Below are 24,462 nucleotides of genomic sequence, written 5' to 3'. Positions count from 1 at the left end.
AACTGGGATGTCTCGACTTTTTTTTTTTTTTTACAGAAAGGAATGGTTGGGAGACATCAGGTTCTAGCTGCACAGTCCTTATAGCTTGCTGGGAAGTCTCCTTTTCTGTATATTCATTACCAAATTGCAGGATATGCTCACCAGGCCTATAAACTGATTTAAAATATCCGCTTTCAATAAATGAGTGAGCCAAAATGGCTGCTGTCTCTAGATCGTCTGTAAGGTCAGGGATCCTATCATGGCTTCCCCGGCATCCAAAGGCAGCTTCTGAATACTGTAGAGCAGTCAAGAAATTAGTAGTCAGACGTTTCAGAAAAAGCAGGCTAGAAAAGGGTGAAGAAGAGTCAGGAAACTGACAGTCAAGTACATTAGATCTTAGAGTGAAGTTTAATTTTGTTTTACCTTAATAATTTTTAATTGTGAAAGTAATTAATGATCACTGTAAAAATATAAACATGGTGAAAATTAAAAAACAAAACCAAAAAAAATCTAAACCGTCACAACCAAGAGGAGTTTTAAAGAAACATGACTACTGAACATAATATTTATGTTACCTTTCAACAGGAAAAGGACACTGGGGAAAAACCTAAGGAAATCTGAAAAAGGTACGGACTTTATAAAGTTCACAAAAAATAAATACTCAATTCCCACTCCCCTGGGTGGAAGTACCACTGTAACATTTAGTGCGACTCTGAGAGCCATTAACTGCAGGCTGGTGGTGGCTCCTGGATTCCCCCCACCCCTAAGGCCCCCGTGCTTTGATCACCTGGGGTCCGGAAGATACCATCCCCCAGTTCTTCCTGTCAGGTAGGGCGCCGGGGCACCTGCAGGGCTGCGGCACCGCTACTGCGGCAAACAGACGCGCATGCGTGCCCAAGGCCCGGTGGTGAGGGGGTTGCCGCGCACGCGCAGGCAAAGCCGGCGTATTTCTTGGTGCCGCCCCGGCAAAGGCCGCGTAGAGTGGAGCTGCTGCCGGAGATGCCTAACGGTGTGTTCTGAGGAGCGGCCAGCGGCGCGATGGAGCGGGCCAGGTCAGCCGTGTGGTGTCTTCCCTCAGAGGCAGCATGGGAAACATTTTTGTTTGCATGATATCCCAGGCTTCCAGAACTAGAAATATTTCAGTATTTACTGGGGATCTGGGCCCTCAAGTTCTTTGTCCGGAGGCCGGATAGGGCACCTTCTGGAGGCTTGGGGCTGGGCTGGCCCTCCTCGGGGGTATTCTGTCCGCGTCTTGTCAGGTCTTGGCGCGTCTGCACCATCCTGTCGCGTCCCCTCAGACCCTCTCTAGGGTGGCCCTTTGTCCTTGAGGTCCAAGGCCGTGACCGCGGGTGGCGAGGGTACATCGCGGTGGCCACTGTGGTGTGTTAAGTGGGGGAGGGTACAAAGGGTGGGGTCAGTGGGGCTGCAGTACTGGCCAGGGAGCAGCAGGTGCTGTGTCCGCGGAGGCACTGGTGTGTGGCAGTAGTGGGAGGGGGTGGTTGGGGTGGTTCCCGTGGCACTGATATGAAGGAGGTGGCGGGGTGTCCGCAGTGGCTGTGGCGGGGATGATTGGAGGGCGCGGCGGGGTGACCGCGGTGCCTGTGGCGAGGGTGATTGGAGGGGGCGGCAGGAGTGTGGCGGGGTGGCCTGTGTTGCCACGGTGTGGGGACGGCGAGGTGACAGCGATGATGGGGGCCGCAGGGTGGCGGTGGGGCCGTGACAGGGCTGGGGGTCTCGCGGAGTCGCTCTCTGGGCAGTGGTAGAGGGGATTGAGGGGGAGGGGCGGGGGCGGGCAGTTGGAGGAGGCCATTCGTTTGAAGAAAAGAAAACGTTCAATTTTCTGTGACTAGTGGTGCTCTTAGAATTTGAATACTGTGGCGAAACTCCTACCCTGCGCCTCAGCTGAAGGGGTGGCTGCAGAAATGTCCGGTCCTTATATACTTAAGTCCTTTATTTTTCTCACATTTGTGGGTTTGGTGTAAGATGAGGGATATGATGTCCACAGCCTGTTTAGTGCATCTTGCGGGGGACCTGCCAGGTTCTGGGATGTGACATGTAGGGGTGTCTCTCGTTCGCGTAGGTTTTCCCTGCGTTTGGAATGAGAATTTCTAAGGCCAGCCCGGGAGTGCGCGGGGATCGGTGTCGCGTAACTGCCATTGTGCAGCTCCGCGAAGATGGCTGCTGCCGCAGCTGTATGGGTCTGCGCAGGCGCGAGGGGTGTGTGTGTGTGGGGTGGGGGTGGGGGTGGGGGGGTGCTGCCCCTCCCCCCAGTGCCGCAGTGTGGGAGGGTCAGCTGTGCCACTTCTGCCTGGCAGGGGTGTCAGCCGCACCCTCTGCAAAGCGACGTGCTAGGTAGAGGAGGCGGGCCTGGGTGGGCGGCTGCCGCGTCCTAATGCCGCAGTAGGGAAGGTGTGGGTTTAGGGTGCGCAGGCGCAGCAGCGACGACACCACTTCCCCCCTGCGGTGGGGCATGCTTCGGGGGAAGGGGTTTGCGCAGTCTTTGCTGTGTGGGGTGGCCAGCCACCTCCTTCACCTGTGTACCCAATCCCTGTTTTCTTCCCTACTGTGCTGCAGTGGGGGTAGGGGGAGGGGAGGAAGGAGACAGGTTTGCTCAGCCACTGCCTGGCGTTCCACCATTTCCTTGCAGTGCCGCAGTGGAGTGGGGAAGGTGGGGAGATCAGAGATTTATACAGGGGGCAATTTGTACATTCTTTGCCTGCCTGGAATGGCAGGGCAGCCGCACTGTGCCCCGGGTTTTCTGTTACGCTTAAGGGCCTGGAGGCCAAGAGAGGTGAGGGCATTCCGGGATTTACTGTGCTACTTAAGACAGCCTCCATCACCGGTGCAGGAGCTTTTCCATTTTTGTAGATTCTCCCTAGGTTGTATTGTGAACAGTCTTAATTGTTCGCCACATTCAGGTGGCTTCAGTATCCCTTTAGACAATTCCCGTTCCTATAACCTCTGATTTCAACTTTCCAGGTTATATGATTCCACAACTGCATCTCTTTTAAGTGTCTGTCGTATTTCTTAATCGCTGGATATTCCATTGGTGATGTCATCTTTATAGATACTTTCCTTAAATCAGGGGGTCGCAGCTCCTCCAGAGCTCCTAGGAACTGAGGGCTGAGTTGTGCTTGCTCAAGGAGAACTGGAGAGAGAAAAGTAGAATGTGGGTGTATGTGGGATTAGTGAATTCTTGCCCTTAATCGAATTTTTAAATTAATGGTTTCGTTCCATCATTTTTGAAGTTGGAGCTGCTGTGAATATTTGCTGAGAAAGGATAATTAACAAAGTAACTATTCCTGTATTATGTATTCCACTACTTTGACTTTTGGGGGGATATTTTTAAGGACTTTCTTTGCAGGATTTTGATGTGCTTGCCTTTTTTCTTTTTTTCCTCGTGCATCATAAACAGTACGCCTGGTTGTGTGCTGAGTTAGAATGTAATTAAGGAAAATACAAATTCAGAAGCCTGGGAAGCTTTGTTCTGGAATTATTTTCCAGTAGTTTGAAAAATAGCAGGAGTCTGGTATTTTGCGATACTTATATGATTTGCACCTACTTTTTTCTGCTTGTAGGAAGATAGTGCTTCAAATATGAACTTCTGATCATTTGGCCCTTTGCAAGATGAGTGTGCATCATTCCTGGTCCGCCATTTTGTAGTCATGCCCTCGGGCTCAGGACTTCAATATGGCGGACCCTGTGGAAAGAGGTGAAGTTTGAAGGTCTCTCTCCTGCCTTGTGAATATTTGGTATAGTACCACGGCTTTTTGAGAATGGGGAGGGAGTGTGAACGCTTTCTGAAGTTTAGAGCAAGGACACTTAGTCGAAGGACTGTGTGTTGTTTTCTAAAGCAAGGTACGTTGAGCAAGGGTTGTTGATGGTTAAGGCCGCATCCTTCACTAATAAAGGTTTGGCAGAGAAGTTTATTTTCTGGTTCCTGAATGCTGGGTGGCTCAGAATTCTTGATGATTCTATAGCGTTTGTTTTGGAGGCACTGATCGTCTTATGTTTGTTGGAAGATCACAGACTGGGATTACCTCACATTATCTTTGTGTTTTTTTATTTCTCATTCTTGAGGTCCTAGTCGTTGAGTTTATAATTGAGTTTTTTTTTGAGGGGAGAGGTGTAAGGCATCCTAAATATTTGATAGAATATTAGGCCGTTAGGAAAAATATTGTGTGATCTCATCACATTTTTTCAGTGCATTTTCAGATTAGTATTTTTTTAATGAAAGTGATTTTGGAGCAAAAAATTAACATTATGTACATATAACATTTTATTTCCTTAAGTGCTAATTTTCTGAAATGTTCACTTTTGATGAAATCCTATTTATGGATTTCTTTCTCATTAGGTACTTTAGGTGTTGTCACATTGCCTAATCAAAGGTCAAGGAGATTAGCAAAGTATATTCAGTACTTTTACCATTTAAAAATCTGATATGTGATTTCTTAAAAAATGGTCTTTTCTACTGCCTGATTAGAACATTGACGTTTTTGAAGCAAGAAAACAATTTGGGGTTATTGGTAAGCTATTTTGGTTACTTTGCATAATCTAAACATGAATTCTAAAAGCACAGGTTTAGGGAATTATCATTTGGTATGTGTCCTTTGAATTCTGCCTTTGATATATTACATTGCATGACTTGTGTAAAATGCCTTTCTCTCCTTTCTGATTTGACATTTTAGAATTTCAATTTCGTGAGTGGTTCCTGTAGTTTCTAATCTGGTTGACCCAAGTAGATTTCATGTTCAGATCCTTTGAGCAGACATTTTGTGCGCTGTTCTGAAGATTATAATGTCAGTGGCTGTTTCTTTTTTTTATACAGTTTTAAAATTTCTTATTTTGCAAATCCTAAGAAGCATTTGCACAAGAGGTTGCTTAGACATTTTGAAATTTAAATTTTATTCTTTATTCCACTATACAAAATGATCTATCGTAGTAAAATATTTTTCAAACCATTTTTAGAATCAACGTTATTTTTCAGGGATATGTAGGTATGGGTAGTATGCCTGTATATAAATGTATCTCTGTAAGTGTATAGTTTTATATCTGTATGTGTGAATATATGTAGGAATACACAATTTTGCTTAATTTTTAGATAGTTTTTCTCCCAAGTTTTCTGACGTCAAAGGGATGCTAAAGGGAGAAAGTGGTTTTAGGATAGATTTTGACTATTGGTGGATAAAGATATTCTAAGATTTCAATTTTACTTTTTTTTCTTTTCAGTTTTACTGAGATATAATTGACATACATCACTCTACCATGTTTTAATTAGATTTAATTAGGTTAATTAGATGGAGTTTAAAAACTCCATCATACTAAATGTAGTTCTAAATATAATCTTTATTTACTTATTTATTTGGCTGCCTTGGGTCTTAGTTGCGGCACATGGGATCTTCATTGCGGCATGCGGCGTCTTTTGTCACAGTGCGCAGGCTCTCTAGTTGTGGCGTGGGCTCAGTAGTTGTGGTGAACGGGCTTAGTTGCCCTGTGGCATGTGGGATCTTAGTTCCCCGACCAGGGATTGAACCCATGTCCCCTGCATTGGAAGGCAAATTCTTAACCACTGGACCACCAGGGAAGTCCCTATAACCTTTAAAGAAATGGTTATTTCAAAAATTGATGAAGTGGATAAAACAAATCCTCTTTCTGCTTCAGGGACCGTTTACACCTGAGACGGACTACAGAACAGCACGTACCAGAGGTAGAAGTCCAAGTCAAACGGAGAAGAACAGCCTCACTGAGCAACCAGGAGTGAGTACAGTCAGCGTTGAGAACCAATTTAGGGCATTTTCAAATTGGAACAAAGTATCCTGTGATCAGGGGCTTGAAATGAATTTAATTAATGAAAGAAGCTTGTGCATGTTATATCGATATAGCAAAAAAGCAGTTAAATCATCCTTAACCATGCCATCCTAACTTAACTCAACTTTTGTTAAAATTTTAGTAATAAGTATTTCCCTTTTTTCCATATATGTGTGGGTGAGTGGTATCTTGATAAAATTCTACATCCTTCAACATATTTATATTAAAATTATTTCTGCTGTATTTATATTGTTACTAAGTCACTTTTTCTGTGCTTGCAAAATGTTCTGTGCTTTGAAGAGATGTTAATTTATGTATTCATGCTTGCTCTGCAATATTTAGAATTTTATTTTTAGTTAGTACATTTACCCAGTTAAAAACTTGTATACATTTTTTCCCTTCATTTATTTAGGATATGCATACGTATTTCTAGAAGGGACATTTCAATTAAAAATATATTAACATTTCTAATGACATGGTATATATTGAGTCTACAGTTACGTGCATTTTGTCATTACCACAAATCTTGACAGTATCTGTGGGTAACATCATTTTTCTTTCTTAAAGCTGTTATTTTTCAAAATTATAAGTATTAGTAATATATGAATATAATTTCTTCTTAAAACACATAATTTTGAGATAAAAAGTGAGTGCCTCCTTCAGTATACCACTACTCCATTCCCCTTCTCTCTCCAGATATAATCCTCAGGTACTTCGATCTCTATTGTTTCAAACTTTTTCCTATGCATTCATGCGTACACACATGGGGTGAGGGGAGGCATCTTTGTGATTTGTTTGTTTACATACATGAGATTTATTCTGTAACAATGTGCCTTGGGGATCTTTCCATGTCAGTGCATATAAATCTACCTTATTTTACAAATTGCAGAGTATGGGTGTTGTAATAACATAGTTAGATTTATCATTAGCTTACTGATGGATATTTAGGTTGCTTGCTTTTCTTAGTTATTACAATGAAGGTAAGAGCAGTCAATCTGAAAATTAATATTGCAGTTGTCCCTTGAATAACAAGGGAGTTGGGGCGCAACCCCCCACATAGGCAAAAATCCCCATATATCTTTTGAGTTCCCCCGAATTTAACTGCTAATCGCCTGCTGTTGACCAAAAGCCTTACTGATAACATAAACAGTTGATTAACACATATTTTTACGTTAAATGTATACCTACATATATTTTATGCATTCATGACATACCTAACGTTTTCTTTTTTCGATATTTTTATCCTCTGTGGTTTGTCTGCAAGTTTTTTCAAATTGTCACAAATCTCCAAAAACTTTTCCAATATATTTATTGGAAAAAAACTCATATAAGTAGACCCACGCAATTCAAACCCATGTTCAAGGGTCAGCTGTAGTTATTAATATTTATTTGTATTTTATTTCACTTCAAATGTAAAGTTTTTACAGAAATTGTTGTAAAAAGTAGATAACATTTTGCGTCTTATTTTTGCTATTTTTTCATTTTGTATGTGGAAAAACCAGTATATTTGCACGTTTAAAACTATTGGTGAGGCGAAAGATTTCTCCATTTTCCCATGTTTATTTTACTTATTCTTCATAGTTCATTATTCTTTCCTTTGTTACATTTTCGTTTTGGAAATTACTTTGAAAAGGAATATTTAAGAGTGAATAGTTTATAGTTTGTCCTTTATAATAGGCATTTGCCTATTTTCTTTTATATAGTAATGTAATTTTTCCCCTTCAGTCTCTTGTAACTTCAGAGTTTTTAAAAGTGCCATTTTTTCCTCCCCAGAGTCTCTAGAAATATCTTGAGGTAGTTTAGAGATTGGTGGAGGTATGGGTGGAGGGGATTTCTTGGGGGAGGATCTTTGTTAGTGGGTGAAGGTTCTATCATATTTGTTATATTTTATTAGAGCCTTTATCCAGTGCAGCATCAATGTGGACCAGTATAACAGATTATCATATCCTAATCTTGTAAAAGACTGCTTTAGGTGTCATTAGTTTGTCAATATCTATGGAAATATTTTGTTGCTTTTGAAGAAGAAATAACTTCATTTTCCTGATGTCTGTTATGTATATTATGTAAAAATACTAGAGGGTGCTGCACTACGGGAAGAAGCTGAGGGGAGTTTTGAGTTAGGAAAATAGTGTAATTTCCCCAGCCACCTTTATCCACTTTGTGAGTGGATTATAGGAACAGGTAAGCAGTATTGATATTCTCTAAGCCCAGCTTTAATCCTGAGTCATCTAGTTAGCATTAACTTTGGTGTGATCCCAGAGGCCCACCATGAATAACAAAGATACTGCTATCACTTGTTAAACTCAAAGGATTAGAGGTTACCTCCAGCCTAATTCTTTATTATATAACAGAATGTTAAAAATGTTATTTAAAAACTACAGAAAATAGCAGAAAACCTTTTATCACAGTCCCATTTTCAAATCCATCTGCTGTTGAATATTTTCATATATATATACTTATCAACAAGGGCAGAATTGGCTGGTGATTTTTTTTTTTTTCCGTGCTTGTATTATTAGCCAGCAACTGTGTAACCTCCTGCATCTCTTATCCTCAGGATCAGATTCACAGCTAGATGACTGATAGGTAGGAATATATTGAGCGTTTTTTTCCAGAATTCTCTGATGACTAACAGATGGTTGTTTACATAGTTTAAGAGCTTAAATAGCCTGGGCCCTGGAAGTTCTTTGTTTCAGGTAATGACTTGTCAGCATGAATGACAGCCTTAATGTCTCACTGGAAATGCCTTAACAAATGCCCACCTCCCTCCTTGGGGGTTAAAGAATTGTTTCCAGATTGGAAAGTAAGTAATGGATATTATACTGATGGTACTTTTCACAGGGCATTTTAAACAAAAAGAGCTTTTTTTTTTTTTTTTAAGTTCCTTGCTAGTATCCCCCAAGAGGGTAAGTATCCCTCAGTCCCAGTAACTCTGTGTGGAGTCTACAGTTTTATACTTTCTTCATAAGGTAATGGCATGCTCTGACCCTAAATGAGGATCTCCTTAAATGTAAGGGTCTCTGTTTTCTTTCACATTGTTATCTATATAGGAAAATGTCTTTTCATTTATGTGTATTGTGTTCTTGTCATAGGTGTCACCTGTATCCAAGGCGATCTCAGCAGCAGCAGCAAGTACCTGTGGTGGATTTCCAGGCGGAACTGAGACAGGCATTCTTAGCTGAGACACCAAGAGGTGGTTAAAGAAGTATTGGAACACCCAGGTAGCTGATTCCAAGAGAGAAAACAAAATAAAACAGGTTAGAGCTGATGCAGTCATGATCAAGAATAAAGAACTAATTAAAGGGTAGGGTGTTTGGAGGTCATTTAATTATTTGGGTTATGTCCAAAGAAGTTTTTTTTCTTAAAGGCTTCATACAAATAAACACATAGCAGAAAGTTTAAAAAAGTAAAAGCAGGGTCTTAATGCTTTTACCCTGATGCTTGTCATGTATTACTTTTCAGACATTGTATAGTCCTTGCTTTTTTAGGTAGTTCTTTTTTTTTTTTTTTTTTTTTTGGTACATGGGCCTCTCAGCGGCCATGGCTCACGGGCCTAGCTGCTCTGTGGCGTGTGGGATCTTCCCGGACCGGGGCACGAACCCATGTCCCCTGCATCGGCAGGTGGACTCTCAACCACTGCGCCACCAGGGAAGCCCTAGGTAGTTTTTTTATTCATATTTAACTTGTACTGATTTTCACCGTAACATATGAAAAATATTTCATTATAAATAGCTGCTGAATATCCTGCTAATATGTTTTATAATTTCTTTTTATGAGAGACTTCATTTTTTTTCTGCTGGTAGTTTGAAATAAAGCTTCAGTGAATTGCTTTGCATAAAACTTTAGATAGGATCATTTCCTTGGATATGCAGATGTAAAAATAAATTGAGTCAAGGAATTTGAAATTAAGGTACATTTTCTGAATTGTATTATGAATTATTACATTAGTCTGTTGTCATGAAAAAATATAGTGCCAGTTACACTTTCATCTTCATTGTTTATGTTAATTATATATAATTTGTTTCTATTGAATTATGAATACATATCACATCCATTAGCAAATGAGAAGCTAAGTATTTCCCATGCTTATTTACTAATTTTTTTGTTTTATCTTTTTCTTACCTTTTTTTACCAATGTGTTTGAATCAGCTGACAATGTAATAAAGCTATTAATCTATGATTTTTTCAATGTTTCAATGTAGGTTTATTTACAGTGTGTCTTGTGTTGGTTGCTTAGATTTTTAGGAAAACACTATTAACTTTGATTTAATACTTTATTTTTCCTTTCCGACTTTTAAAAAATTAAGATCTCAATCCAAAGGGTTTAATGTATACTTTTTAGAAACTGCTAGAGGAAAGGGGTTTATAGATGAGTTTTCTTCTAGATTTTCTTTATTTCTATTTTGAAATATAACCCCTCAACTCAAATTAATTAGGCCTGTTTATGGCCATCATTTCAAATTTTAAAGCAAAGGGAAAATCCTCCCCAGCTGAATCCTTTACCCAGCATTCGGCAGTAATTGATTGGATTTGATTGCAAGACAGTGGAATTGATTTCGGGGGGCGGGTAGAATCTGATCATTGTTCTCAGCTGTTCCCCAGAGTAAGGGCGTTTTTAAATAAGTAAGTGTGCATAATTGACTATTTTTAACCAAGAATTTTTTGGCTTCTCAGTGCAGTTTACATACTCTTGTAAGTTCCTGAGTAAAGTATTATTTAAATTATACATTATCTGTAAGTAGGACCATCCAGTTTTCTGAGTTTCAAGTGCTCGTTTCATCTAAACAGTACTAGGTACTAGGATTGTTATAGAGCAGGAGTTGGTAAAGTATCTGGCCCATTTATTGCCTGTTTTTGTAAATTTATTGACACACAGCCATGTCTATTTATTTACGTATGGCCTGTGGCTGTTATTGGCAGTACAGTGGCAGATGGGAGTATTTGTGACACATTGAATGGCAGGCAAAGCCTACAATATTTATTATCTTTCCCTTTAAAAGAAAAAGTTGGCTAATCTCTCTCTTAGAGAACCACTTTCAAAGATGAAAACACTAAGATAGGGCCAGTAGGGAAGTGGTGATAATATACAGTGTGGTGAAGGGAAAGGGGTTGTAGAAGGAGAGTATATGAAGTAAATATTCCACGGTAGAGAACCAGATGAATTTCTGGGATAAGGGTCAGGTCTAAGACTAGTGCTAAAGTCTACTATACATGTAAATGGGTAAAGGCATTTTAACAATTGATATGTTTTCTTTTTCATTATAAAAATCTAAATCATGTGAGTGATAGCCAAGAAAAATGGGAAAGTAAACCACAGACTTTAAATACCCATGTTTCAACCGCAGCAGCATGAGGTTGAATTTTCTTTCATTTTGCCCTTTTGCTTTTCTTTTGAAAATGTAGTTAATTGTAATCATGCTTTTAAACTATTCCACTTAAATGTATATCATTAATGTTCCTTCATTTTATTACATAGTCCTCACAGTTATCATTTGTAATGAATAAATGATGGTCCATTCATGATTTACTTTTCATTTGTACCTGTGTTTTTTTTCCCTAGTTTGCTATGCTGTTATGAATATTAGTGCTATATTTTTAAGATATATTTGGTACTTTTAATTTATTAGGGTAAGGATCCAATTTTGGGCTTAGGGTATAAATACTAGTATGATTCTTAAATGTTTTGTTATGTTGCTTTCTAACAGCATCATAAGCAGTGTTGATTTGCCATCAAGAATACTTACTAGAGTGATAATTTCTCAGTACCACCTTTGTTGTCTTTTTTTTTTTCCCTTTGATAAATAAACAGTTTCAAAAAGGGAAACATTGTTTTCCTCTGGTTTAAATGGCATTGCTTTGTGGATTAATAATTTCCACTTATTTGTGTTTTCTCATGTTAGACTTTTTGCATTTTTTTTTTCTGTGAAGGGTCTGTTATTTAACCAAGAGAATGAACATTAATACATTACCATTATTCTGTGACTTCTCATTTCTTACATGTTGCTTGGCCAAGTCTGACCATCATATCCTTTGATTTAAGGAAGCTTTACATATTTACGTAGTTTAATCATTTCAAACTCCACACTTTTCAAAAGTTTGAGAACTTCCTCCTCTGAGGAATCCCAGGATATTTTTGGTCAGGCTTTCTGGGCCATTTATTTGCTTATGTGCACTTTCATCAGGAGATTTACCGTAACTGCTAATTCCTTAATGCAGTGTGATATTGCTGCTCTTGTCTTCTTCCTCATAAAGCATTTTGTTCTCCTCTACTGTGGAGATACATTTGATCATTCTACAAAGTGATATATCTCCTTTCCCTTACAAGGGTTCATGATTATGGTGTGCTAAATTTAGGGACGAGAGATAAGTGTTCCTAAATTTCAAGTCCCTCTTATTAAGGGAAGCCTTTCCTAACCTCCCTAGTCAGTCAACCCCTATTCTGAGTGAAATGTATATCCTATTATGCAAATTATTTTATACATATTACATCCTCAGTTCTGAGGTCTCCAGTTCTTTTAGTCCATGACTCAAATCACCAGATGCATTTTTATACTTGATAACTGGGTAACAAGATAGTGGGTATGGGAGGGGTTTGGAACCTCAAACAGGTTAGATGGACAGACACATGCCTGACTGGCCTTCCTTTTTTGTTCTGATCCAGTATACCAGGAAATCTTGTTTGCATTTGTTGATCTCTTAATAGCTAAACTCTATGAACTAGGGCTGATGACGTATGTGTTTACTGAAAGGCCAAGCGGGATAAAACATTTGAAACAGGTCGGATTGGGAAATCTCAACTCTAAAATCTGTTTGGCACTTGAAGGTAAAAGCCCTGTCTCTGAATTTTAAACTTTTACTGGAGAGGTTACTACAAATTCCCACCTTAAATGCACATTTGATACTAGTTTCCATTATATTAATCTTTACATCTGAAACCTTTTTGTGATTACATTTCTTTCCTTTAAATGAAGTTTTCAAAAGCTACATCCAGCTACATCTTTTTTTTCCCCTAATAATCACTGTCTTGTGGCTCATTGTCTGGTTGCATGTCTCCATTGTTGGTAAGGGAGTGAGCTCCAGTAGTAGTGTCTTGTTGAACGTTTAGCTGTGTTATTTTTCTTTGAGGGCACCAATGGCAGTGTAAAAAGTAATCTTACTATGAACTTTGACCATTATTTGAAAGTCCAGACAGTTTGCTTTTTAAAAACAGCTTTCTTGGTGTATAGTTCCTATACCATAGAATTTATCCAGTTATAAACAAGTGCTTTTTAGTAAATTTACAGAATTATGCAGTCACTGCCACATATACTCTTAGTATTTTCCATTACCCAAGTAAGATCCCCTCGTGCCCATTTAATTCATTCCCCATTTCCACCCCTAGTTCAGATAACCACTTGATTTACTTCCTGTCTCCATAGGTTGATGAAGATCTTAAATCTTAGATATGCTATCATAAAAGTGGAAGTTGCTAGTAATTCAAACATACGAAGTATTCCTGAATTTATCGTCTGCTTTATAGAGAATCCTGTCAGAATTCAGAACATCTGAATTATAGGCCTTAAACTTCTCACGTGAATTTGGATTAGAAACTACATTTATTGGGGGGAGGATTGACTTTCAGGAAAAGCTGCACAAAGGATGCATGGTGGTTTACATGTGGAGAACAAAGCTTGGGAGATATTCTGAGTAATGATCAGTTTATTTTATTAGAAAACCTGATATCCCCCAAGTTCTCATAAAAATGTATTGAACTGCCATCAGATTTTGGTAATTATAGCGAAACATCCCCTCTGCATTTTACCATCCTTACTGAATTATTTATTTTATATCATTATGATCTCTTCTAATCTAGTGTTATATTTCCACATGTATAATGGTATCCTCACCATTCTTTTACTTTATTGTTTTGATGTTGCCATAGTTCATAACCACTATTTAAATGATTTCATTTTCACATCCTAAAATAGATTTTAAATGTACTTAAGCAGTTTACTGTTTGGAAATTTTCTCTATTGAATATAGAGACATAGTGGAGACAACAATTTGTGTGTTTCCTTTTAAATGAGTATAATTAGCAGTTTGAGACCCTTTACCAGTTTTGGCTAGGTTTGGTTCTCATACTTATTCAAAGCATTTTCTTAAGTATATTGGGGGGAAATGAGAGTATTGTTCTAATGCCTGTTTCTTTGATTACTAAGAAAGTTGACCGTATATCCGTGTAAACATTTAGTAGTTTTATGTCCCCTTTTAACAAAGGACATCTTAAGCAGGTATATGATAATATATTAGCTTCTTGGTGAAGGGAGATTTCCTAGCTTATTTTGAAGGGACTTTGGCTTGGGGAAAGGGAACACTGAGGTAGAAAACATTTAGGTAGTTCAGCCAAGGAGCAAAAGTTTGGACTAACTCAGATGGAGAAACTTAAAGATACCAAAATGTTGAAGTTGAGATGACTTGGTGTTAATTTGTGACCAGAGAATGAAACACTACCTTAAATAAGGATGGAAAGAGAAAATAATACATTTTGGGAATGGAAAATGAAGCTTATTTTTGAAACGTTTAAAAATTTCTGTGTAAAATTAAATTTAACCACCTGTTAACTCTGGGTGTGTACAATGTGGAAGTTAAGGTGATGGAATAGTGAAATTTGGTGTTTACTTGGTGGGTATGAGAGTATGAGGGGATGTTTTTGAATGTCTTTTATAGTGCTTTTCATGCAAAATTGTCTACCTGTTTTAAAACATGGTAGATTGCAGTGCAGCTAGATCATGCTTTCCTCTGCAGGCTCCATCTACTATTCGAAGCTTCCGCCCCAGCTTGCATTGTTTGTAGGAGAACGTGCATCATACCTTTATCTGTAGCCTTCCCTTAGGTCTTAAGGATCCTGAAACTTGCCTGTGGACATTGGATTTGGTGGAGCAGCAATCATGGTAAGATGTATATTAGGGCAGAGGGGTGAGAAGCTAATGTAAATGCCCAATATAATTTCCAGAGTGTGGGGTGTTTGGGGGTTCTTAATATGGAATTAATCTATAGAGATGACGCTTCATTCATGGAATAACAACTGGTGAAGACCTATGTCTGTTGTCCTGTTACAGTGGTATAATGGTTTGGGAAACATCTTAAGAGGAATCTTGCATTGTGAGGAAATACAAAAGAGAGTTTTTGGTCATAATTACAGTGGTAAGGGACTGTCCTGCAGATGGGGGACTCTGAGGTCAGATTTCAATAGATAACAAGACTACTTTAAAAATGGAGGGTCCAGCAAAACCACAGCCAGGGGAAAGGCCTTGGCAGAATCAACAGGGAAAGAAAAATGGAGGGGTTTGGGGCTTTGAGGCTTGATTGGTACAAAGGAAGGCTGTCTGTAGAGAGAAATACAGCATCCTAATCCATTTTGTGTTTCTGTTTAAGTTTAGCTAATCAAGAACATATATTCTTAACTGGAAAGATATCCAAAGGGACTGAAAATTAGTTTTTGAGGAATGGGAAGAATGTTAGATTTGACAGTGGTTTGTGGTCTTCAAAAGGGCCACAGTATGTAAATAGATACAGTATTTCTGCATATTAAAGTTTCATTGGAGTGGGCAATTAGGATGAAAATCTTTTAAAAAGGTGCCTTAGTGGGACAAAAATGAAAGAAAAAGAATTTGAGGAACACTGATCAAAGTTCTGAATTATATGGGATGTGGGGTGTGGTGGAACCAGGACAGAGATCTTTAAAAGGGAACTGAAAAATGATACATCGTATTTGCAGTGGGTCGATGGGAGTTGCAAAGATTTGATGGAGATAGGAGTTTCCCACCATTTGGCTAGGTGTCTAGAGAAAAAGAAATAGCTAACAGCGTAAAGTATTCTGTATGAGGGTGGAGCTTGGGATTAGAATTGGGGAAAGGACAGGGATTAAAATGATGGAATACTAGAAGGGAGAGCTGGGTTTGGGAGTCTCTTGGGGAGGAAATATATTTAGGGTACTGGAAGACTGCATAGGGAGGGATTCTGAGAAGCAGAGCGTTCCATAGGGGAGTATAAATGGTCCTGGGTCCAAATTTGGTCTAGTATCTTAAAGGTATGGAGAAAAGAAATGGAGGCATGATATTTTTGTTAAGAAAGCCAGGTTTGGATTGGTATAGGAGTGGGGAAGAAACAGGAAAGGGTTAGAAAGTAGCTGCAGACAAGCTGATGACTAACTCTTCTCTTACTCCTTCCAGACTGTGGGAAAGAGCAGCAAGATGCTGCAGCACATTGACTATAGGATGAGATGTATCTTGCAAGATGGCCGGATCTTCATTGGCACCTTTAAGGCCTTTGACAAACATATGAACTTGATCCTCTGTGATTGTGATGAGTTCAGGAAGATCAAGTAAGGCCATTTGGGTTTGGGCAGTGGGATACTGAGGGAGAAGCTGAATGGTAGGGAGGGTAACTGAAGGAGGTAGGGTAAAGGCAGGACTGGTCTCTTGTCTAATATCCTGGCCTCATCTCTGAATTGGATGAATCTCCCAGTATTAAGAGTCAGCTGTATCCATACTACTGTTTTAATTTTGGAAATACAATTATGAACTAAACTGGGAATAAGACTGTATGGTATGATCAAAATAACAAGTTATATTTATTTAGAAAATTGAGAAATGATCAGTAACATTAATCTGCAACATTCCCTCAACAAGATTGAGGGAATCTTAAGAATAACAATTACTCTTCATGGTTGAGGAGTTGAGATGTGAATAGAATAATTCAGGCTGTGTCTAGCAATTGTTTGGCCAGCCTCTTTGCATGCCCCTTGTTTTGTCTGAATCCTCATGGTCAGTGTTGATTTGGTCTCAATCCCTAATCCCCTTGCTTATTTATCTTTGTGGTTTGCCCATGCTGTTTCTTCAGAAATAATGTCTGTACGTTTGTGCCTTACCATAGGAGGTCACCCTCTTTGCACCTGTGATTGGGGAGCTTCCTTTAACTATAAGAGCATGCCACTTGCTAGATCCCAGGGACATTCTACTTCCATTCAGTTGACTTTTCATTCAGAGTATTTGGGTCAGTGCTTGTAATATCTCCAGATGTTCAAGATGGCTTTGTTTCAGGCTCTTGGCAGAATTTACAAGGCATCACCCTTGACCATTGGCTTTATTTCTTCTGTTTCCACAGTTAACGATATACTGTCCAAAAATTTAATTTGACCACTTCATTTAGGGATTTCAGATATGAAGAGAAAGGTGATGATGACCTTTGCCTGACTGCTATAAGTCTGTTCTTCTCAAATCTGAATAGAATTAGTAACATATTCCTGTCCTTCCCTTTTTATTCATTCTTAGTCGTCTTCCTGCATACAAAGTTGGATTATTTCAGAAATTCTAGAATGGTGAATGCTTCAATGTTAATTTTTTGTTTAAATAATCTGCCTTTTTACTGAAAAAATTTTTAAAAATACAGTGTTGATGAATACTACAGACATTTGATGAATGCTTTAGGTATATTCTTAATTTCTGTTTCACTCTTCAGTAAGTTACAGGAATAATCTCTCCTAAATAATGCATTACCTGTAGTATGTGGTATAAGCCTCATGCATGTATGATTTTTGCTGCTGACAGATGAAGAAATTAGAATCACAGAGATTAGAAGAAAGTTTTCAAAAAAATTTCCCATGGTTATATAGTATGTGGTAAGTCCAGGAATAAACAGGTGTCTGTTATTAAAAACTTTTTGGTATGGCGTCATTGCCTCTTGCTGTTCCCATCCTTTATTTCAGTTGTCTGTCGTCAGTATTTACGTATTTAGTTAAAAAATGATTTAAATCCCATCTTAACGTGAAAACTTGAGGTTTCAGTTTTGCCTGTCTTTAAAGTCTTAGCCAGTGGCGATCATTTTATAATGTATAGAAATATTGAATTACTGTGTTGTGCATCAGAAACTAACATAGTGTTGTAGATCAATTATACTTCAAGAACAAACTCATAGAAAAAGAGATCAGATTTGTGGCTACCAGAGTAGGGGATGGGGGAGGGTGAGTTGGATGAAAGTGGTCAAAAGGTACAAACTTCCAGTTTTAAGATAATTAGGTACAAGGGATGTAATGTACAACATGATGAGTATGATTAACACTGTTGTATGTTATATATGAAAGTGGTTATGAGAGTAAATCCTAAGAGTTTTCATCACAAGGAAAAACATTTTTTCTTTTTTATCTATAAGACGTGTTGGATGTCCACTAAACGTATTGTGGTAATCATTTCATGATGTATGTAAGTCATTATGCTGTACAACTTAAACTTACACAGTGCTGTATGTCAATTATATTTCAGTAAAACTGAAAGAAAAAAGTAAAATTCCAAGTTTTGCAATCAGTACTATTAAAAAAACAGTCCTAGCTGCGTTACTTGCATCTGTGTTTCACAAAGAAGAAATTAGTTTTGCTGTAGTATAATACTGAGGGAACATTCTGGAAGATTGAAGTATGATAGGAAAAGAGCCATTCACCCTTATATATCAGTTGAGTCTAGTTTTGTTTGTCATAACTCATTAACTGTTTGAGCATGAGCATCTGAGCATTAATTATTGTCTTCATTGATACTTATCTATAAAAATGTTAGTGAGTGACCCATAACTTATCATACTAAAATTTTCTTCTGATTTACAGGCCAAAGAATGCTAAGCAGCCAGAGCGTGAAGAAAAGCGGGTTTTGGGTCTGGTGTTGCTGCGTGGGGAGAACTTGGTTTCCATGACTGTGGAGGGACCACCCCCCAAAGATGTAAGGAAGATGTAGGACAGGACAGAACATTAATGTGGAAGGACATCACATTATTTGAAATATGTGCTAAATCAGGGTACAGCAGAGGCACAGTATAGTGTGCCTTTGTCAGGTAACACGTGCCTGGCACTTGATGTAAGTTCTTGCTTGTCTATTCTGGGAGATTAAGGGTTTTCTGATGGGTTAGTCTACCTGCTGGCTGCAACCTAGATAAGGGTAGGAGTTGGTGATTTATTTCCTCTTGGTAAGGTTGTGAAAATATATGGACTCACAGTTTGACAAATGTACAATTTAATCTGTAGGATGCCTTCGGTGATGCTATTTTGAATACAGAACTAATATGAGATAGGTAATAATGGGAAAATGGTGGGAAAGGGGTAGCTTTTTAGGAATAAGATTATTGATAACTTTCATAAATCATTTGATTTCAAGCTATAATTTTTTTGTTTCAGACTGGCATTGCTCGGGTACCACTTGCTGGAGCTGCAGGAGGCCCTGGGGTTGGTAGGGCAGCCGGCAGAGGTGTTCCAGCTGGTGTTCCAATTCCCCAGGCTCCTGCTGGATTAGCGGGCCCTGTCCGAGGGGTTGGGGGGCCATCCCAACAGGTGAGGAACCACAAGTTTTTATATTATTGGGAGAAAGTGCCTAGAACCTGAGGCTGAGGAGACTGAAAAAGCTGAGCGTACGTACTATACTATGTAAGCAGCATATACTGTAGAGGGAAGAAAGGTACAGATGTACATTAGGAAGGCAGTAGATTAAAGCCACCATGATAACAGTAACTCATCACTGTTGGTGAGTGAAGAGGAATATGGATGGATAAACCAGAGTTGAGAAAATGCAAAAGGGCTGATTAGGTTAAAAGGGGGCATGTTCAGTTTAAAGGAGAATGTGATAGTGTGCCAAGATTTTTAAATAGTGTGCCAAGAAGTGCAGAATTGCCTTAATTTTTTGTTTAATAGTCCGTGATCAACTGCTTATTTTCTGTATTTGAATGATGCAAGGAAGTGCCTTACCTTTACTGTCTTTCTAACCATTCCTTCTCAGGTAATGACCCCACAGGGAAGAGGCACTGTCGCAGCTGCTGCAGTTGCTGCTACTGCGAGCATTGCTGGAGCCCCAACTCAGTATCCACCAGGGCGTGGGACTGCACCTACACCTGTTGGTCGAGCAACTCCACCTCCAGGTAAGGAATTGATGGACAAGAACTAAAAGAATTTGATTCTTAGATATAGGTGTGGATCTGTGAAAAAATTGTATCATCTTGAGGAGTGATGATGAAAAATAAGAAGATACTGAATTAAGGCCCAGCCTAACTACCTAACTAGGAACTTGGAATATGTTTTCCACTTTTGGAAACTGATTTTAAATGAAAGGCTATGGACTCTTTTGAATTGGGATGGCCAGCATGGCAGTGGTCAAGGAGAAATTGTTCAACTCTACTTAGTACCAGGCTTATTTCTTTAAATATTATCTTGTGTTTAATGCTCCCATCTTAGCTGATTTATGAGGCCTTTATTTCTGCCATTTTTCATTTTAGGAATTATGGCTCCTCCACCTGGTATGAGACCACCCATGGGCCCACCAATTGGGCTTCCTCCTACTCGAGGGACGCCAATAGGCATGCCCCCTCCAGGAATGAGACCCCCTCCACCAGGAATAAGAGGTTAGTGGGTATTCATATTCTCAGTGGTGCTATCCAGGCCCCTGAATATTTATATGTTTTTCTATTATTTTATGATCTCATGGAATTTTGCTTTTTCTTTTCAAGGTCCACCTCCCCCAGGAATGCGTCCACCAAGACCCTAGGATACTATTGATCCTTCTTAGTCACTTTTTTTTCCTGCAATGTGTCTTGTGAAATGTGTGGAGTGTTTGTGAGCTTTTGTCTTCTCTGCTGCATTAATATTAGCTAATAAATACATAAATTAAACTGTGAGCTACTGTTGTACGTTTTTTTGCCTTTTGTTCTTATTTTTGAGGTCAGGGTGAAGACTGGGATTTTTCTGGTCTTGAAGTTATTTTGGATTAGGTAAATCCTGTTAACCAACTCCTTTAAATAATTTTCTCTTTAATTCTTATGATAAAATGGTCGTGATACTTTTTTCAGCTTCATAACTTTGACTTTGTGCACTGACTGGTGTCAGGTAATAACCTTTACACGTAAGGATCCAGGGGGTTAAGTGGTTCATGTAAGATTCACACATAGCCCTCTCTACTTTACTATGCCATACATACTTGAAGGAAAGTAGGGATATGATGAAAGGCCTTGTAAGGCCATCTATAGAAGGGAACTGTGGTGTTGAATTAGACTTTGTTCATTCAATCAAAGCATTTGGAATAGGAGGGTACTCCTTTTGCTTGAAAGTTTACCTCAGTTGATGAGCTTTTTACTGTGCCCTGTGCCTGTGCGGTCAGAGAGATGACACTATCCTGGAGTAATCATCATTCCCTACTAGTGAGTATTTACTTACAAATTTTTAAATGAATGGCAGAGCGTGGGTCTTGGGAGCTGGGGAGACTGCATATTTGAGACAAGTTGTGTTACTTAAAGATAACTTACACTCTGAAATACAGTTGACACTTTTTTCTTTTACTTTTTGGCCGTGCCATGCAGCATGTAGGGTCTTAGTTCCCTGACCAGGGATTGAACCAGCGCCCCCTGCATTGAAAGCATGGAGTCTTAACCACTGGACCGCCAGGGACAGTTGACACTCCTAAGTACAAATTATGATTATATCCAGCTGCATCAGTTAGTGATGTATGGGAAGTGTTCAGTGAAGTAGACATTATCTTCCAGTTAAATAGTTAAGGAATGGCCAGATATCTAGATACAGTTAGAATTGGTTAGGGAACAATGAAATCACTTTTAAAAGGAAGAGGTAGGAGGTTTTAAGCTTTACGGCTAAGGTTTCAACTAGACAATAAATGAGTCCTTATTGATTGTAGGAATTAGCTTGTAAAATACCACAGTTAGATATTGGTAGTAATAATAATAATTTAAGACTGGTAGACTGATTGTGCCTTCTCCTTTGATGTTTATCAGCAGAGGTTGTATTTGTGTTTCGTTTTCTAGCTTTTAAATCATAACCTTTCAAGTAATAGTCTCTGGAAGAAAAGGGGCCTTCAAAATGACTACAGTTGCTGGCACCAACTTTATGTGGTCTATCCCAAAGTAGTTTTTAAGATCAATGGCCACTATGAGGTAAGGAACAAAAGAAGCCAAGCCTTCCTTCGTTTAGGAGATTTTTATAATACATATGTGATACTTTTTTCAGAGTTTGTGAATGTTACAAAGGAACTGTGGTTATCAGAGCCCCAGGCATCTGGATCACTGTAGACAAAACCAACCATTCTCTTAGGATAAAATTGACCCTGATATATATGACAGATACAACCTTCAGTTTTTAGAGCAAGAGTATGTAAAGAGCCTTATTTTCTGAGCGGTCTCCTCACTGGATCAACTTCAAATAATTTGTGGTACTCTTTTTCTGTTTTTGGAGGGAAAACATCCTTGTATACATCTGCTGGCATGCATGGCCTTTAGATTTTGACATGAGTGGTCACACAGCATATTTGAAGAAGACGTGTTCTCTAATATTCTTAACTAAAGATGGCCTTTTTTGCAAGTGAGAGGTGAGTGATGAGAGCTCTATATTCTGCAAGATGCTTATTTCTAATGGCTGTTTTTGTTTGGTGATAATAGTCTTCTCTGCCTAGAGCTTCCTTGAATTTTTTTTGAGAGATCTTAATTGTGGAAAATATACTAAGAAAACTTGGGACACAGATATGCATGTAATTGCATGTTGGGTATAAGGTAAGTGTGGGTATTTTGTTATGGATTTCTAATTCAAAGCTTCTGCAGAGTTCCGTTGGGGTCATGTACCAGTATACTCAGTTTGCAAACATTCATGGAAGTAAATACTTGATGTCCCTAAGAATTTTTCCTGCATTCCTGCATTTAGATGAATACATGTTTCATCTAAAACATGGTTGGACAACAACTTCCTGATTTCCTGTTCACATTTATTAACTGTGACTCCATAAATATATACACATTGCATAGCAATACATATTTTCAGTGTGGTTTACAGTTTCAATTAGAATTCTGGGACGTTTTAAAACTGAAGTAAGAATTCTGGGATATAATAGTTATACTACCTTAAATAACCTTCATGTTTCTGAGTGTGGTATTCTGTGCTTATGTGATAGGTAAACTGGACTTGGTGTAAAAGCATGTCAGATGTGACATAGTTCCCTGCCTTCATAGACTCATTGTTACTTAATCATGTAATCCTGTCAAATTTTAAAATCCTGTAATTTTTTCCAACTTCATTGATATCTAAGTGATAAATAACATTGTATAATTTTAAGGTACGCAGCATGATGTCTTGTAATGTGTATATATAGCGAGAAGATTACCACAGTAAGTTTAGATAGCACGTCTATTACCTTACATAGTTACCATTTCTTTTTTTTTGTGTGTGAGAATATTTAAGATCTACCATCTTAGCAGATTTTTAGTATACAATGTAATACTGTTAACTAGTCAACATGCTGTTCATTAGGTCCCTAGAACTTATTCATCTTATAATTGAAAGTTTATTGCCTTTGATCAGCATCTCCCTATTTCCCCCACCCCCTAAGCCCCTGTAAGCAATCACCATTCTATTCTTCAGATTTTTTAGATTCCACATTATAAGTGAGATCAGAAGTCTTTAATTTTTGTAAACAAAACTGATGTTTTGTTTTATAGGTCTTTACTGGTAGAGGTAATTTATGGAATTATGTGAAAATGGTAGTACTTGTCTAGAATTTTCAAAATCTTAAAAAGATCAGAAACACTTTATTGTATTAATTTCAAATAAAACTTTTACTGATTACAGCACATAGTCCGTTATAAGCCTCTACTGTATCATGAAATTTTCAGATACATGGTTTTCAGTTTATAATACATTGCCAGATTCTGTTGTACTCATCTTTGCATTCTAATTCCCTTGGGACTGGCCATAAATATAATAATTTTCAGTTATTTGTATTTTCTTAAAGCAATGCATGTTATCTTTTTTTTTTTTTTTTTTTTTGGTCTTGAAACTTTTTCAGTCATATGCAGTGCCAAAGGAAGAGAGAATCTGGTCACTGAATTTTCTGAAATGTCATTGTGGATCCTACCCAGTAGTGTTGCAACAAGGCTAAAAGTCGTATTAGCTGCCTTTAGGACAGAAACAAACCACTCCTTTTGTGGACCAAACCACAAGGTAAAATAACCTTGTTTAAAGAAAAAAGTAGGAGTGTATTGCAGAGGCCTTGACTAGGTTTATGATGACACAGGACCTTGTCTGAACATGATGATTTCAAAATTTGAGCTTAAAAGGACACTCTGAAATCCAGTCACTGTGCCTCAATAGACTTTTCAGAGGACATTATTCTTGGCAGAAAATGTTGGCTTGACATGTGAAAACTGAATAGCTAGAAATGGCAGGTGTAGTCGTACACTTTGCCAGTTTTTCAAACATCCCTTTTTTTTCTTTTCATAGATTTTTCTGAGCTAATTATTTTCTCTTTTTTCTTTTTTTTATATATACATATATGTGTGTGTATATATGTGTGTGTGTGTGTGCGCCCACACACACTGTTCAAAGCAAAAATGGGAGCTCACCCTTGGATCTCAGAAGGCACACAGGTGGCGAGATGGAAACAAAGACATATAAAAAGGAAGCTGCCACCTCTTGGATCAGACATTGAATGACAGAGCTCTAGGTGTCTAAGCGTTGTCCAGAAAGAATATTTATGGAACACATATGAAACGCAATGAGTGTGGTAAGTGCCCTTACAGGGATGTTGGTGTTTAAGGAATTTTTTTTTTTTTTCTTCAGTTGCTTGCAGTTGGTCAGTGCGTTCAGAGCCTATCACAGGGTAAATGTTTAAGAAA

The 24,462-nt window shown here is 38.5% G+C and overlaps 2 protein-coding genes and 1 non-coding gene across 8 annotated transcripts; all 3 read left to right on the top strand.

Moving 5' to 3' along the window:
* The first annotated feature begins 923 nt into the window (after window positions 1-923).
* On the top strand, window positions 924-14,714 carry SNURF (SNRPN upstream open reading frame). 5 transcript variants are annotated; one of them, XR_003431266.1, is made up of 4 exons: window positions 924-1,031; window positions 5,641-5,736; window positions 8,877-9,041; window positions 14,569-14,712. XR_003431266.1 is itself a non-coding variant. In XM_027099620.1 (4 exons), the coding sequence occupies exons 1-3, from the start codon at window positions 1,018-1,020 to the stop codon at window positions 8,983-8,985; spliced, it is 219 nt and encodes a 72-aa protein (XP_026955421.1). In that variant the 5' UTR covers window positions 924-1,017; the 3' UTR covers window positions 8,986-9,005; window positions 14,646-14,714. The 5 variants fall into 5 exon arrangements, 3 of the variants coding, with proteins under 3 accessions (XP_026955421.1, XP_026955420.1, XP_026955422.1); XR_003431267.1 differs by lacking the exon at window positions 14,569-14,712 and adding an exon at window positions 9,934-11,314; XM_027099620.1 differs by having other exon boundaries at window positions 8,877-9,005; window positions 14,646-14,714.
* Window positions 8,877-20,469, top strand: SNRPN (small nuclear ribonucleoprotein polypeptide N). Of its 2 annotated transcripts, none has more exons than XM_027099616.1 (8): window positions 8,877-9,041; window positions 14,569-14,714; window positions 15,996-16,147; window positions 18,419-18,530; window positions 18,983-19,135; window positions 19,578-19,716; window positions 20,071-20,196; window positions 20,302-20,469. In XM_027099616.1, the coding sequence occupies exons 2-8, from the start codon at window positions 14,712-14,714 to the stop codon at window positions 20,337-20,339; spliced, it is 723 nt and encodes a 240-aa protein (XP_026955417.1). In that variant the 5' UTR covers window positions 8,877-9,041; window positions 14,569-14,711; the 3' UTR covers window positions 20,340-20,469. The 2 variants fall into 2 exon arrangements, with proteins under 2 accessions (XP_026955417.1, XP_026955418.1); XM_027099617.1 differs by having other exon boundaries at window positions 9,023-9,041; window positions 14,657-14,714.
* A 3,375-nt stretch (window positions 20,470-23,844) lies between these two features.
* Window positions 23,845-23,918, top strand: LOC113616360 (small nucleolar RNA SNORD107). Its single transcript, XR_003431278.1, has one exon. It is a non-coding gene; the product is annotated as a small nucleolar RNA SNORD107 (small nucleolar RNA).
* Window positions 23,919-24,462: the final 544 nt, after the last annotated feature.

This window comes from Aethalodelphis obliquidens, unplaced genomic scaffold, assembly GCF_003676395.1.
Source record: "Aethalodelphis obliquidens isolate GAN/ISIS:26980383/991018 unplaced genomic scaffold, ASM367639v1 scaffold134, whole genome shotgun sequence".
In the NCBI taxonomy this organism is placed as follows: Eukaryota; Metazoa; Chordata; class Mammalia; order Artiodactyla; family Delphinidae; genus Aethalodelphis; species Aethalodelphis obliquidens.
Note: the sequence above shows the minus strand (reverse complement) of the source record. Positions and strands in the feature narration are given on the sequence as shown.

Excerpts from the sequence above, each read along its gene's own strand:
- SNURF (XM_027099620.1), top strand. Across the intron at positions 5,737-8,876 it reads GCCTCACTGAGCAACCAGGA|GTGTCACCTGTATCCAAGGC; the intron begins GTGAGTACAGTC and ends TTCTTGTCATAG.
- SNRPN (XM_027099616.1), top strand. Across the intron at positions 16,148-18,418 it reads GATGAGTTCAGGAAGATCAA|GCCAAAGAATGCTAAGCAGC; the intron begins GTAAGGCCATTT and ends TCTGATTTACAG. Across the intron at positions 19,717-20,070 it reads TCGAGCAACTCCACCTCCAG|GAATTATGGCTCCTCCACCT; the intron begins GTAAGGAATTGA and ends TTTTCATTTTAG.